Below are 16950 nucleotides of genomic sequence, written 5' to 3'. Positions count from 1 at the left end.
TTCTTGTGTCTATATTAATGTCTCTGGATGTAAGAACATGTTTCACATCAATAAAGGCTTTTCTTGCTACCTTTTTCTTCTTCTTTTTATTTCTTTAAGGGCATTTCCTCTGTCTGTAAACATTTGTCCCAAATATATAAAAGACTGAACCTGTTCAATTTTCCTTTTGTTATCAGTTATGTTTAGTTTCTTATTTATTGGTTCTTTTGATATAAACAGGCACTTTGTTTTCTTTAGGTTAATAATTAATCTCATGTTTCTGTTTCAAATTTCTCTGACTAAGTTTTGAAAATCATCTTCAGATTCAGCTATAAGGACTGTGTCATCTTTATACCTGAAGTTGTTAAAGTTCCTACCTCCGACATTTACACCTTTCAATTCTGAAATATTTTTAAAAACTCGCTCACTATGTATATTGTACAGTAAGGGTGATAACACACATCCCTGTTTTACTCCTTTTTTGATTTTAATCTTGACAGATAAGATATCCTTCTTAGGGAAGCTTAATAAGAGATTCGTAAATGTATTCAGTTGTATACCGAAGGAAAAGGTTTGACTTGTTTCATAGCAGTATAAATAAATGTATTATAAATACAGCACTTAGGGTAGTAGAGCTGTAATATTTGTCAATATTTATGTGGCCAACTAAGCTACAAATGGTTATCTAAATACAAACTAAAATATTCCTGTCTACTAAATTTCTAAGATCTCAAATTAATCACTTGCTTTTACCAGAATCCCACAAATAGAAACCATAGCTGAATATATATCATTACGAAATTGGATATATTCACATTTATCACGTACAACTGATATAATTTTCACATATCCACAATGGCAGACTAATCAAATAATTTTGCAAGTAGTGTCGTATTTCACTCATATTCTGATTACTCTGCCTAATGTTTGCATCAGAAATCAGCTGGATATCTCCGATCAAATTCCTTCTCAATATGATTAATGAAAACATCCAATACACTTGGATCAAGCACAGTTCCCTTGGGATACATTACTGGTCATTTTATATCCAGTCGAGGAACAAGTCCCCGTCCCCAACTCCATATGCTCTGTCTCGATACCTCTCAATCAGCACTCCCTTAACAAAGCTAATGCTTTATAATGAAATTTCGTATCGTGCAACTTACTTGACAGCCTTGCGTGCCCTATCCTGTCAAAAGCTTTAACAAATTACAAAAGCATTATGATGCATCCATTCTCCTTCTCTAACTCAACCTAAAAATTATTATAAAATGTGAGCAAGTTATTCAAGCATAACCTTCTTTTTTGTAAATCACTGTTGTTCATTGTAAAGTACAGTTTCTAGGTGAAACCATTTCTGTATGCAAGTTCTTACACAATCTTTTTCAATCTCCTTACATCTCCTGAAAGGCAAACACTGATATTATTTTAGCATGATATCATGTTTGTTTTTTGTTTCTGTTAGCTTCTTACCTTTATATTTCTGACAAATATATGCCATCTTTTCACTACATGGAGCATCGTTCCATTTTCCTAAGCGATAAATGACGTTCGATATATGAACGCATTCTTCCTATATAAAATTAAATACAAATATAAGTTTGCATATTCGCAGATTTAGCTGACCCCGCTGATATTTTAGACAACGGAGTAATGTGCTGATCACACGAATGCAAAATGCAATACGGTATAATAAAATTGAAACAAATGAATTAAGAAATTGTAATACTTTTTGGTTTACATAATTAAAGTGAATGTAAAATAATCCAGATTCAAATTAAGAAAAACAGTATTGGTATTTATTTTCAGCAAAAGATATAAATGGTTTACAAAATACACTATAAAAGTAATTCTGCGTTGAATTTTAGTTAATTGCCTAGCTGCGTTAAATGCCTGGTTTTTCCCTTTCAGTCGTTTTCGACCCTAGGTGACTTTGTAGGAATTGCCCACGAAGTATTCATGGTGACACTTTTACAGTGTAGTTTACCATTGTTTTACCCCCCCCCCCCTCATCGTTTTATCCAGGCTTGGAACTGGCATATGGCTGAGAAATATTGATGACTGTAATCAGTATGTGTTCACTGAGCCTGTTTGCCTGTTCTGAGGGACGACAAAACCGAGTTCCCGGGTGAAAAAAAGAACAACTTAGCTTCGTATTAGACAGACCCGCTAACTCACCTTTAGTCGAAAAAGAGACAAAGGTTCCTCCCGTCATTGAACCGGAATCGAACACAGGCCTTTCCAAAGAAAGGGCTTCGTCTATACTGGCTGACAGGCTCTACATTAAATGCAAAATAAGCATTTGGATTGTCCCATTTTTTTTTCATGTAGAAATGTGTTTTATTTGAATTGTAAGGAACTAGAAATAATAAGAACATTTTATGATTTCTTGTTAAAGAAATTTCATAACAATTTCTATATTGTTCTTGTAGCATTCACGATTTTGATATGTAGCAAACAAACCTTTTTCCCAGGTAGCGACAGTGCTTGATATATATTGTATGATTGCTGAATAAGCTGTATGCACACGGCATATACAGCAATCAGGCGTTTTAGGAGAACCCTTCATTGCTATGCCTTCGAATCGTGATGCTAATGGGCTTCATCTGCATGGTCTGGTTAATATTCGCTGGCGAGCATCATCTTTTGCGTATGAATGTAAATAAGAGATCGTGAAACAAGAACCAGAGTGCGATGCGTTGGAGAACATACAACACATCCGTCACTTAGAGTCACCCCGTGTGTAATTCGTAGAGCAATACCAGTCATGTACAGATTGATTTCTCCTATACTCTATTAGATGTATAAGTGTTTAATGGAAGTAAAGACTTCTGTATCACAGTCATCAATGAAAGATTTACGAACTTGTTGTAATAAGTTTATTTGGATCACATTTCTACTCGAATATTAGAAGCTTTTTTGCAACCGTATTGAAATATATACATTATGAAATTAAATGACGTCACACAACAATGGGGGGGTTTCTCTCATCAACTGAAAACGAACATTTTCCTGCGCGGATTCAAGACGAAAGACATCATAAGCTCGATCCTATTCGCAAACTAGAGGAAGTAATCCTATGTCTCTCATCAGTACTCCTTATAAGAAAGTTATACTGCTTTTTTTGAGCAAGCGGTGTATATATATATATATATATATATATATACATACATATATATATATATATATATATATATATATATATATATATATATAACACAGGTATATTAATTTAATTAATACTAAAGTGTAGTTGGTAGTACCTAACAATTTAAATATTGCCTTCCACTATGACTGAGCTCTAAATATCCACTGAGTTATAAGCATTGATTTGCTGTTCGAGATCTCTCCTTCGGCCATTATTCATAAGTCGTATAGGATTAATAGCTGATTTACAAATAAAAAAAGACAAACTGAATGATAATAAACAACAATAAGTGTTACCTATAACTTTAGAACTACATTTAAACAGGACCAGAAGTATTCGTCCTTCGCTCAAGCAAATCTTGGAGCTTTCCATCATTTCATATTCAATCCAGAGTAGGCAGTTCAGATATTCAGTTAATCCTATTGTTTTTTAAGTCCTTACAGAGTACTGTAACATGTATGACTTTATTCACTTCAGAAAATTATGCAATTATCGACATATATTATAATTTTGACATATTTCCCTCTTTGTGTGTCTGTTATTGAACCATTTTAGATGTGAAACCCGAACATTCTCGTCCGCCATTACAAAGGGACGGAGAGTCTTTCCAAAAAGCTACATATCATAGTCGATCCTCCCCCACGTTTATTCGCACAACCCGATATAAAAGGAATTTATTTATCGGACCAGAATGCTGTACTAATTGGTGGCACTTCCAAAAGCTTTTCTCATGATATGATTGTTAGTACAGTTTACTTTGATAAGGAAACGCTTTCTCAGTGGGCTTTCCCATCTATTCGCAAGAGTGAGATTTCATGTAATACACGTGCACAGCTTGAAGCCAACGGACATTCCAAAAGATGGGTAAGGTGCACCGTTGCCTGCACCCCATCACGTGTTTGCAGCCGTCATAAATTGGAGGAATATGATGCTACGAAATCAGTGCAACTCAATTCGGATGAAATAGCTGTGAGTAAGGAACTGACGGAGTTTCAAAGATGCATCGTGATAGGACGTCATTGTGCAGGCTTATCTCTTCAGTAAAATGTTGACAAACTGTGACATACCAAGTCAACAGTTCTGAGCATTGTGCAATGGAAGCAAAGGGAATCAACTTCAATTGCCACTGTATTGGACGACCCACCACAAAAACAGGACCTTAACGAATGTGACCGTAGAGTGACAAGAATGATATACAAAAACCGCAATTCTTCTGTCGACATGCTAATTGCAGAGGTCGAGGCATTGACTGGAAAAAAATCTGCAAAAAATAACACTAAAAGATGGATTTTCATGATAAGAACTCAAAGTGCAATCCCAACATTACTGAAGTCAACATCCAGTGTTGACTTCAGTGGCGCAAAGAGCATGTGCAGTGATATGAAAACAGGGAAAGCAGTGTTATTAAGTGAGAAATAACGATTCATCCTCTAACGAGCATATGAACGAGTGCGTATGTGGCGTATGCTTGGTGACCGTCTCTTACAAGAGCGCGTAACCCAACTATGAAGTTCGGAGCTGACGGTGTGATGCCATGGTCTTGTTTTCCCTGGTTTAGCCTCGGACCTCTGTTTGGGGTGCTATGAAAATTGAACTCCGAGAGATATCTAAACATTCTGGATAATGCCATGCTTCCTACTTTGTATCGTTTCCAGGAACTGACCGGTGTCTCTTTCAGCAAGACAACTCACCGTATTATGAGGTTGTTCAGTATCGGTCTCGTTTATAGACACGAACGTCATAATAGTTGACTGGCCTCCACAGATCCCTGATCTCAATCTTATTCAAAATCTGTGAGATGAAGTGGAGCGTCCAGTGAAGTGAACAGATATCTACCCCACAGCAGTCGAAGACCTCATTATTCCTTGTAATCCCAACTTTCGATTGATGGTATCGTTCTCTCTCTTGGATATTAGACCACGTAGGATTGCTCGAATATCGCAGCGCAAGCAGGTTCTACGTCTTGTTAAATTTCGCACCATGGATGTTTGTTCCTTACACTCAGGTGTTCGTTGACTGCTTTTGAATCAATGTATATCCACTTACATTGATCTCTGTCATTTGGCTAGAATTATTCTTACTGTTATATTTCTTACTCTTCTATTTCCTTTTCAGAAAACTAACTTAAAATATGTTTTCATTAGTTTGCCAGTCTAAATAGCTTGATGAATTTCAGGTACTCGCATATACCAGCACTCAAAGTCGCTAATACTTCGTTTCATCTTCCCATGTGATTAGAATATATTATTTTCTAAGCATTCGTTATACTCATATTCATTCATTATACTCATTGTTCTACTCATTCAATATTCATTATACGCATGGATTATTTTTATAAAGTATTAGAATGCCTACTAACTCTTGCAAGTTGTATAAATTACACAGACGTAGTGAAACAGTATTTATTTATTATTACCTTGACGTCGCTGTTAAAAGACGATGGTTCATTATGGGCCCAGTTCACGTAGTTAACAGGCGATTTGTCCACCCACTGAAATGCGGAAGACTTGTCCTTTTCGTAAAGACCAATCCAAGCGTTTGTGTCAGCGTCAACAACTAGACCATTAAGAAAATCTAGAACAAGTCGAAGTAAAAAGAACAGCTGATAAATGGCGGTAGAATTCTAGGATTATTAAAAAAATAAACAACTGTATGTAAATTGCTTTAAATTAATTTATTTCTTTGTCCGTTTATCAGCGACAGAGGTGGGTTTGGATTATCCATTGAAGTCGTTTCTTTCTTTTTTTCAAAAGATCGTCGAAAATAACATGCAAACCTGTACTAAAAAAGTGCGAGATGATTTATAAGTAATAGTGGTTTATAGCACAGCAATAGTGCCAATTAAATTTATTTTAGTTTATTTTCCTGTATGTAATTAAAATGCTTCTTGGTAAAGACAAAATTAATAAATATAAAATCATATACATTGTTGTTTTCGCATAGTTTTAAAGATGATAACAGTTTCAGTTAAAACTACTTTCAAACCGTGGTTTTATTATTATTACATTTTATGTGTCTCTTACCCACAAAATGCCTTTATTTTCATTACGAAAAAAATTTCAAAATGCCTCAGTCGTAAGCTTTTTAATACTCCAAAGTTGACAATCTAGCGTATTTTATTTATTTGCCAATTCAACTATTAATTTTATTAACATTATTAATGTTATTTCTACTTCATTCTACTGGTATTCTCATTCTAATAAGATATCCGTCTTCTTGAAACTGTAAGAATTTATTCGATCAAAGTATTTTATTCTTTTATTCTTTTAGTTTAATTTTGTTGTATTTTTGTATGTATTCATGTTGTATGAGTATGTGTTAATTCCTTCCAAGCCATTTGTCTATACATTCTTAACTGTTTATTTAACAAAAGAAAAAGCATTAATAGCAAAAGAAGGAAATCTCTTTCTTTACTCGAGTATTCAGAAGAAAGAAAAGTAGAGATTGACTTCTTCATACAAAGAATATTATCCACTATTTCATAGGCTTTAAACCTGTGAACAGCAGACCTGTAGTAATAAGAATAAAGGTTCCCCTCTAAAATATATCTACTCTACAAGTATATACACCAAAGAAACTTCATATGGTTATCAGAAGCAGATCTCTTTTTTTTGATCAAATCAATAATATGATCAGTGAAACAACCAAGAGAAACTTGCTGATAGTTCATGGAAACGTAAATGCAAAAATCGATAAAATAGTTATAGAAAGGAACGAATTTGCTTTTCAAAATCATTCTTCATAAACGTCTTCAGATAAAACGCCACAAAAAGGGACTTACTTCGTTACCCGCAGATAGAATAACTGAGAGCCTAAGTCACTATATACTTGTAAAAACTAACTGACTTGTAAAAACTAACTACGACTAAAGATCATACTTTAGTCGTAGCAAATATTCATGTTGAAATTCGGAATTAGAAAGATGAGAAAAATAAGAAGATAAAAGATTAATCTTGCCTCTTTCTAATCAAATACTACTAAAACCGTTTAAGAAAAATATTACGTATTCTCTTTCCAAAATGCTTTGTTATTTGTAATTTTTATCAACAGTTTTAATGGAATCAGTAAAAGTATCCTAGGAAGGGAATGCAAATAATCAACCTTTGGATTACCCAAGAAATATTAGAGCCTTTTGAACAGCGGAGAAGATTACGACCAGTCCGGCACATTGGGAACCACAATGAACAATATAATTATCTGAATAGACAGACTAAACAGGAGATAAGGCTTACATTAAAAACTGCTTATCCAAAGAATGCAAAGGAATTGATAATGATAACTGATAATCTTTATTTTGATAAATGAAATCTAAATGATCTCCTTTGATTTGATAAATGAAATCTAAATGATCTCCTTTGATTTGATAAATGAAATCTAAGTGATTATCAAATGATAATCTTCAATAACCATGCTGCAAAATACCAAATAACTAAGATATTAGCAAATGATTTTATACGAAAAGTTGGATTATTGAGAATGAAGACGGAACAAATATTAACATTAAAAAGCATTGAAAGCTTCAAGTAATCTGTTCAATTTTAATGATAATTTGGACCAACAGTACAGAGAGAATTGTCATAATGATAACGGAGAATAGTTTGCTTTTAAATTTATTTTGAAAACAAGTAGAAAGATTCGATTTATTTTAAGATCCAAAACGGAAGGAAGTGGCAATATCCCTTGTTTAAAGAATTGTTTAAAGGAGACGAGGGAATACGGTAATTACATTTCACAAGATTAAACTATACTGAATGGAGCACGAAGATCTGACCAAAAGAAATTGCTTGAAGTTATTCTTAATTTAAAAAAAATAAAAAAAAGGATAGCAAAAATTCAACAAGTTTAAAATCTAGTTTCATCAATAATTCCAAGTCAAAATATTTTTAGGCATCTTACATTCTCTAAGTGAAGCAAAAGTGAACCAAAATATTCAGATTTAGAAACTGTATTTAGACAGAAAAGGAGTGCAAAAGACCATATATCTGCCTTCCATATTATTTGTAAAAGTAAATGGTTTATTACAAAGTGATAAGCCATAGAGAAGAAAGAAATTTTCTGCAGATCATTGTCTCGACTGTATTTAATACATATATATATTATGTATCAAAAGTTTTAAAGTAAGAACTTTAGAGAGAGAGAGATAGCAGAAAACAGAGCCATGAAAGAAACACAGTATAGCACAACACATCATTTTTAAGAAAAGAAAGAAAAAGGGAAGGAACATTAAGGAAGTTTGAGCAAATTTAGTTTCAGTGGTACTCGTCTGATAAATTCAAGCATATGAATTTTCTAGCCTAGACATATTTGTTTTTATTTTCAAAAATATATATATATATCAAATCTTATTGCTGTATGATAATCAATGGTAAATATTTTTTTTAAAAAAATGAATAAATAAAATAAAATTCAGAAAGAATAGTTAAGGAGTGGAATTACATGTGACATGATCGTTGCAATTCAGGAGAATGATGTTTAGAAAGAATATATGTTATAAAGAAGATACCCAGATATCTGACTGCATAGCTGATTACATGCTTCCCTGTGAAGCAATATTTCTTCTCATTCTGAGTAATATTTAAAAGGTTTGTTAATTAGGTCTATTAAGGAAAGTGATTCTTAAAGTATATTCCTGAGGAGTGCAACAGTAGATTTTTGTGTGGTTTTTTTTGTGTGATTATAGTTTAAGATGTGTTAAAAGGATCCATATTGTCTACTTACCTGCTTCTTCAGAACTGTGAACTGATGCCAATGTGCCACCTAACTGTAAACATTTATCCCTGGCACTTTCCCAACGTTCTCGATTCCGTTTAATCTTGCCCAAAAGTCTATAGCATTTATTTCCTTCAATATTAAAATGAAATAGAAAACAAAATAAATTTTAGTCATAATAAAATTGATTGTTAGAAAAGGTTTAATTTTTAAGTTTTAGAGTAAAATGACTTAAAATTGAAGTTGCTTAATATTAAACATGCTAAATAAAATTCTTACATTATACACGGAATTCCTTCAATCTATCTATCCATCTATCAGCGGTTCTGTGTCTTATGGCATACCCTCAAAATACTCACACCTCCTGAAGAATTTCTCTACCACATTCAAAAGGAAATCAAACGTCTCATCTGGAACAAAACTCACTAGACAACATACCCTCAACTCTGCAAGCCACTCAGAAAGGGAGGTCAAGGTCTGATTTCCCTTGAAAACAAGATGAGCTCCTTCAGGATAATGCTCCTCCCAAAGACACTTCAATGCAATCACACTTATGTAACCACCTTCGATTACATCACGAAATCATCCACAAGAGGACTTACACTTTCCAGAATCCTCCGAATGACTAGTCCTGCACCATCTCCTCCTAAACTATCTCATTTTTACAAAGATGCTACAGCGGTGGAAAAACACAGGAATTCATCACACACTTACAGGATCAACAGAATCAGCTGTACTTACAGAACCACTATTTTCGAACAGAAACATAACAAGTCTCACAACTGGCGAGCCTTTTCTTTCCTACATGAAACTGGGAAGGAATAAGATTCATAACGGGCCTCCTAACCCAAACCCTAAAATGAAAAGCATTCACAAGCCTACCAATGAAGAGCCCCAAAACTGAAAAGCAATATCAACAGCTGCAAGCCTCCATTATGAAAGCCTATCCAGATTTCGCTACACCTCAGGAAATCCGTATTCCTTCTAGTAACTGCTGGGGGGGCCGATATTTCATCTTGTACAATCTGAAGCCTCACTGGCAATTCTTTCCTCCAACTACAAGAAAATATACCCCTTCCTCATGTCAGTGTCTCCAACCTCTCCCTTCTTATATTCAACTTTAACACGCTCATCTACAAGGCTGCATATGCCACTCAGTTTACCAAATAATTATAAGGTAAACTTATAATTATAAGTTACCAAATAATTTTAAGTCTTCAGATGATGAAGTTGGGTGTAGATGTAACTAAGAAAAGAGAAACGTTTATAAGCAATTTGTAGTTAATATAGATGAATGTAGATGTCGGAATGTAGATGTCAGAGGAATAAGAAAAATTGTAAAGATAATAAAGTTGTTTATTAATTGCCATTCAAAAGTTTGAACATAAGTGAGGAACCCATCAGGTCAAGAGGCTTTTCAGTATTTGGTTATTTTGAGGCTTCGTCTGAGCTCTTTCTCGCGAATGAGCAGAGGAGACCGAAAGTTGGCTGATCTTGGAACTGAGGGAGTTGATTTTAATTCGTCATCCAACAAAATGGTAAATAACGATATATATGCATGGTTTGCCATTTTTCTGAAAGAAAATATGATTTCCTCTAGCCGGAAACCTATGTGTTTGACCCTACATTTTTGCGATGTCTTTTTTTTAATTTTTTAAATTTATGCTTCAAACCTTTTGTAAATATATATACATATATATATAATGAATTTAAATTACTCTAAACCGGAAAGAAAAGTTTAGTTTTAAGATACTACTAGTTTCGTTGAAATTCAACTTCTCCAGGTATCACAGGCAAAGAATTACATAAAATACAACAGAGACATGATAAAATACATTAACAGATCTAGTATAAAACACACAATTACATTTAAAAATAGGAATACGTGCTTGAGTTCCAAATGAAGTTGATTACGTGCGTGAGCTGAGTATTGGACAGTGTCCAATGCCAGTATTGGACAGTGCAATGTGTGCATCAGAAATATTGTAGCTAAGGCTGTTATTAATATGAGATGAATCAAGCTATATTTCTCTAGATTAAATTATTCTTCTCTCAGGTTCTTCAGAGCAGACATGGATATCAGAAGTTTTTGGCCAGTCTACGAAGGGTTGACGGCTTTGATCCGAATTGATAGAAAAGAGAACGTGGCTAGAGAGAGCGCAGGCGCTGCTTCTGTTCTAGGAAATGCCTCTTTGGTGTTTCCATGCGGAAAAGGAGGGATGTAGCTGTCTGGCCATAGTATGGTTTGCCACAATAACACAAAATCTTGTACACTCCTGGATACTCAGTAGGAAGATGTTTCATTTTGGGTTTACTTAGTATGGAGCCAAATTTAGGAAACGTAATGGAGCAAGTCCTAATGTTGAATTTCTGACACATTTTGGCTAGTTTTGTGGAGAGAAAGCTGATGTATGGTAACGAAATAAAAGCTCTTGGTAGAGAAGAATCTTCAAAAGCAGTTGAGCGTGGGACAGATTTATTAATATTTTAAAGAGAGAATCCAATGTTAACAAAATACGTTTTTAGAAAATCGAGTTCATATTCAATTTCTGTTTCATCTGTTAATAAAGATCTGGCTCGATGTGCCAGGGTTGAAATAATACCAACCTTTTGTAGGGGGTAGTGATGGGAAGAAGCATGAAGGTATCTGTCTGTGTGAGTGGGTTTTCTAAAAATGGAGATTTTGATATTTTGAGCGCATCTCGTAAGTTTTAAGTCCAGAAAGGGAAGACAGTCATCGGATTCCAGTTCATAGGTGAAATTGATTTTCTGATGAAACTTGTTGAGGTGGTCCAGAAAAAAGTTGAGGTTGTTGACACCGTGTTCCCAGATGAGGAATAACATGGAAATTTTTCCAGAAATAATATAATATATATATATATATATATATATATATATATATATATATATATATATATATATATATATATATATATATATATATATATATATCAGCTAACACGTTAACTATGCGATTAAACAGAAAATAAATTAAGAGTTTACTTACCAAGGGGTAGAAAGGAAGAGTCACAGTATCCGGTATTCAGCATTGGTTTGGTGGGGAGGATGTTTATCACAGTTGTAGATGAGGAGGGCTTCTTACATATAAATTGAGCTGTATAAGTGCAATATCGTTCCATCCAGATTCCTGGAAATTGAAATTCCTTGAATCATAACTAAAATCATATTCCTTCCTTTTGAAATATTCGCAGAAATCGATTTATTCTTCAAAGAAATAATACTGAAAATGGCGGGCGGGGGCTTTCGAATATGATGATTGTTTTGCAAAGCACTTATCAAATAGTGTTTTAATGTTGCTAGATTTAAACAATTTGAAAGTACATACAGCATCAGCAATTGCATTATATAGATTTTTAGCATATAGTAACTAATGTGAATGATTGATGTATTTTTTCTTCGAGAGCTAGAAGTTGTACCGGGATTAACCACCTGTTGTTCTTGTTATTGAAGTCCTATCGGAAAGCAGATGGATTAATGATGTAACCTTTCCCGCGAAAATTTGTATAGATCAGGCATAAGGCAGAAAGAAAAGGTTTCCGAGCATGTTTTCGGAATGAACACTTGTGGGTAGGAATCATCGGTAAGCCGGATTTTCCTCTCTTTCTGATAACATCGCTCCTCTGTCTAGACAGATTTTTGCTACGCCACAACAACTGTAGAATAGAATCCAAAGTAGAAGAGATTTCGGATTTACTCTTATGAGATGTTCATGTGAGAAGTAAAGCTATAAGCAGAAAGGTCCACGGAGTTATTTTTCTTTGGTTGACTGAGATAAGGAAGTGATATTTCTATCTCAGGAAGTTTAAACGTGTGTGTCAATCCAGGAGAAATGTGGTAATACCTGGAGATGTCAGTGTTATCAAAAGCAAATAACGCGATACAGCCGTTTTTCGGTTGTACTGAACCACATTGCGTTGTCCTTAAAAAGACTTGACAATTTGCGAAGGAATTTACATTCATTTGCAAGGAAATTAGTGTTCAAGACAGGTTATTAAAACATTTTATGCACAGATTGAATAAGTACCAGAGTGTTATCAAAAAAAAAGAAGAAGAAGACGAACGAAGTGCATTACCATTCGAAAAGCCATGAATAAGATTTATCGTTAGTGACATAACCTGATGTTTATAATGTGAGGAAAGAAAAAGCGAAAAGGAGCCTTAAATCCCCAGCGTTGGGGGAGAATCTGGAACGAGGAAAACGTTCATCATGACAGGCAATCAACGGACACTGGCGATCAAATCACAAGCGACGAAATACAAATCACAAGATCCATTTGGCTGCAGTTCACAAAGAACCATTCATACCTCTAAGCCAAACATGATCAAATGTACTTTAGCTCTCAAGAACGACCAAGAACGGTATCATGCACTCAGAAGAAATCTGAAATGCACTTGAGTAGTAGGGATGTCACTAGTAACCAGATCAAGATCAAGATAAGGAATTGTGACGTCTTTGGGTGATAAGATCATTGACGTAATTGTGTGTGATTCGTTTCTTGAAGACATGAGTGTGGAATGTTTGGTATTTTCCTGTGGAAACGTGTCATTGACGTCACGTTGTGGATGTTGTTCGCGTATGGAATAGTGGATGATAGTTGAAGATAAGAGAGGTTTCGTTAAGATCAGTGACTTCCTTTTGTGTGATTCGGTGAGTGACGTCATGTGTATGGAATGTTTGGAATTTTTCTGGGGCCACATATGTCATTGACGGCATGTAGTGTGTTTTTGTTCGCGTCTGGCATTCTGGGTAATAGTTTGCGTATGGAATTGTAGGTGATGATTAGTGAATAAGATAGGTATGGAAATCTCGGAATTTCCATGGGTACACATCCGTTATTGACATCATGGTGTGTCTTTGGTTCGAGTGATGTTTAGAGTATGGAATTCTGGGGGTGTTTATTCATGTATTGGTGGTGTTTGGTTCGATTATGGAAGGGTTGGAAAATATTTGTCTATGGGTGGCAGCACGAATTTTCCAGTATAAGTGTATGGTATTTCATTTCTGTTATTGACTATGGGAATTTTTAGGTTGCTCAAGAGATGATGTTACCAAGTGGACATTTTCTAAAATAATTAGCAGTGGATATCAGTAGTGTCCCACCCCCCTCAAACATACACACACACAAATAAGCAAACACATTTTTTCATGTTTACATATTCTAAAATAATTACTGGAATCTCAATTTTACTCCTTTTTTTCTTTCACATTTTTCTTGTCAATAGATTGTCCTTAGACATTTCCTGAAATAATTAATTAAAGGCTATCAATGGTATTCCCTGCACCCCCTCCCTCAAACACACACACAATTTTTTTTCATGTTCAGATTTCTAAAACTAATTAAATATTACCTTTATTACTAGTTCTAAGCAGAATAATCTTAAAATATTAAAATAATCTTAAAATAATCTTAAATATTCTTAAATATAGGGAACACATCGACGATACCTTAATTGTTCATTTAAGTTTACAAATACACATTTATTTGACTGAAATAGTATTTACAAGTATATTGACAGTGAAAAATTAAACAAAAAAATGTATCAGAGATATTTCACAAGATTTGTGTCTCTTGCTATTTTCCTGAAGAAAGAAAAATTTCCAAAGAGTTTTGGGTTAGCTCATTTTTTTTTTTTTTTTGTAATTTACTGGATACACATACAAACACACGTGTGGTCTGAAGGAACGAATTGCAGTAAATAAACTGAAAATGCACTCGATTATTGTTCCTATCAGTTTCTGTACAATGTGACATAATTGATTTCAACACATACGTTATTATCATGGGTATCTGTGACTTCATACATGTAGAATTCTGGGTGATGGTTAGAGTATGGATGCGTTATTTATTTATTTATTTATTTATTTATTTTGTTGTTGTTGTTCTTAGCATGTGGCATTATGCTTTTTTCCCGTTTACATTCTCTAAAATAATAAATAATATATATATATATATATATATATATATATATATATATATATATATATATATATATATATATATATATATATATATATATATATATATATATATATATATAACTCATTTATTATGTTAGGTATTTTTTCTAACAGAAATAAATAATTGTTTATTTTTATTTCAACTGAATATTAAGTCTGGTACTATAATTTTCAACTTAATTCCGCTGTTACAACTTCCAAAGTTTATACTTTAGACAGCTGTCTTTTTCTTTTGCTTTAGTAAGTTCGAATTCTACATGCATGAGTGAAACGAAATGAGAAAAACAAGGGTTGGAAGTAAAGTCATTATTGTTATTTCAATGAGTATTAGCTCTGTAATATTGTGTTAATTTCTATGTTGCAAAGTTCGAAACAATTACAACTTTAGACTATAGTGGTATGTTTATGTGAGTGTAATCTCAATGTTGTCTAATGATGAATCATATCCTCGCTTTTGATGTTTATGCAGGGTCCTTCTGTTATGCTAATGACACCAACATTCTAATCCAAACTTCATTGTATTCATGAAACCTGCTATGTAGCTTTGAGCCTGCTTTCCAATATTTCTTAATAAGAGATACATTTCTCATAAAAATCCAAAATATGCTTTTTCAAAATCTACTTTTAATTTCAACTTTTAAACAGAATAACTGAGAAAAAATCTTAAATAAATATATATTATTTTTTCCATTCTAACATTAATTTCACAGCAGCAATTTTTGTAACGTTTATGTCTTCTTGTATTATGTTTTTTGATCTATATTAATGATTCTGCTTAAAACCTTCTTTGTAAACGATTTTTACATATATGGTCTTTTATTGATGTCATTTTCTAGATGTTAAAGTTCATTACCTTTTCCTAAAGAAATTTTAACTTCGTTTATGTCGTGGGTATGTATGGCTTCCTGTGTTTAGAATTCTGAGTATGGAATTCTGACAAGTGAACACAAATAAATAATTATTTATTTGTGTTCACTTGTCATTAGTTTTTAAAAATATCACTAGGGTGAAATAAATGCCAGGAATGAAACAAAAATGATGCAACACGACAACAACAACAAAAACTTGAGTTCAACAATTATGTAATTTTCTAGGTTTTAATGTTCATTACTTTTCCTAAAGAAATTTTAACTTTTTTACAATAATTAAACAGACTTGTATTAAGGTGAAAAGTTATGGATTTATATATCAATTTCTATACAGAATAACTACATAAACATTTTACTGTGGAAAAAACAACAACAACACACGTCTTTGTTCATTAAGTTTACAAATGCATATTTAATTTTACTGAAATATAATTTACAAGTATATTCACACAGAAAAATTCGAACATATAATTACCTAGAAATATTTCAAAAGATTTAGTTTACACTCTTAATATTTTCAATTAGATCAACAAAGAAAATGTTCATTACTCACTGTTTCTTGATTACATTACATCAAAATAGCTGTTCACGCAAAAGAACCTTAAGAATGTAACCACAGGAAGCACAGCTCCATACATCAGATAAGGTGTTAGACTGGATATGAAACTGTGCCTCCCTAAACTTTCCATATTTTCTTTTATCACCAGACATACACAAACAGTCTTTGTGTAATGTTCGTAAATATCCCAAAATAAAGAATCTTTATCGAAGTGAATAAAATCTTGAAAGTCTAATTTTACCATTGATGAATGTAGATGTGTAGCAATAATTCTTCCTGTGATACGAATAGCTGGTAATTCATTTTCCAAAAATAGTAAATGAATAAATGATTATCAGTGTCATATATTTTTGGCGAAAATCTCTCAGCTTCTTCACAACTAATAGAGAAAACGTTACTTCCACCAGATCCCGTATCATCGACCATTAGTTCCGAATCTTGATATTTGGAATATAAGAGTTTCCGATGTTCGTTACATAGTCAACTCTTCTTTGCAAGTATGTGAGGATATCCGACCACTTTTTGCATAACTTTTCCCAAGTGGTTCTGGATAACCACGTAATACTGTACATATCTTCTAAGATAATAACTAGTTTCCATTCATTTAGAGCTTTATCTCATGAAGAGTTTTATCTCATGCTATTTTCCTGAAGAGAGAAAATTTCAGACTTTTCTGGTTCAGTCATGATTTTATTCTACTAAACAC

At 33.3% G+C, this 16950-nt stretch overlaps 1 protein-coding gene across 3 annotated transcripts in view; it reads right to left on the bottom strand.

The window, feature by feature from the left end:
* LOC150110334 (macrophage mannose receptor 1-like) overlaps positions 1-16950 on the bottom strand; it is an 88255-nt gene that overhangs the window by 31846 nt on the left and 39459 nt on the right. For all 3 annotated transcript variants that reach the window (XM_090392989.1, XM_090392992.1, XM_090392999.1), the window contains 4 exons: positions 11844-11984; positions 8846-8968; positions 5544-5701; positions 1453-1552 (listed from right to left, as the gene is read on the bottom strand). In XM_090392989.1, coding sequence (XP_090249115.1) covers positions 1453-1552; positions 5544-5701; positions 8846-8968; positions 11844-11984 — 522 coding nt within the window. The remainder of the gene's footprint in view (positions 1-1452; positions 1553-5543; positions 5702-8845; positions 8969-11843; positions 11985-16950) is intronic.

The sequence above is a fragment of the Typopeltis vanoorti genome, chromosome 1, assembly GCF_054136105.1.
Source record: "Typopeltis vanoorti isolate ZY-2024b chromosome 1, IOZ_Tvanoo_1.0, whole genome shotgun sequence".
NCBI lineage: Eukaryota > Metazoa > Arthropoda > Arachnida > Uropygi > Thelyphonidae > Typopeltis > Typopeltis vanoorti.
This window is presented reverse-complemented; position numbering and strand designations above follow the sequence as displayed.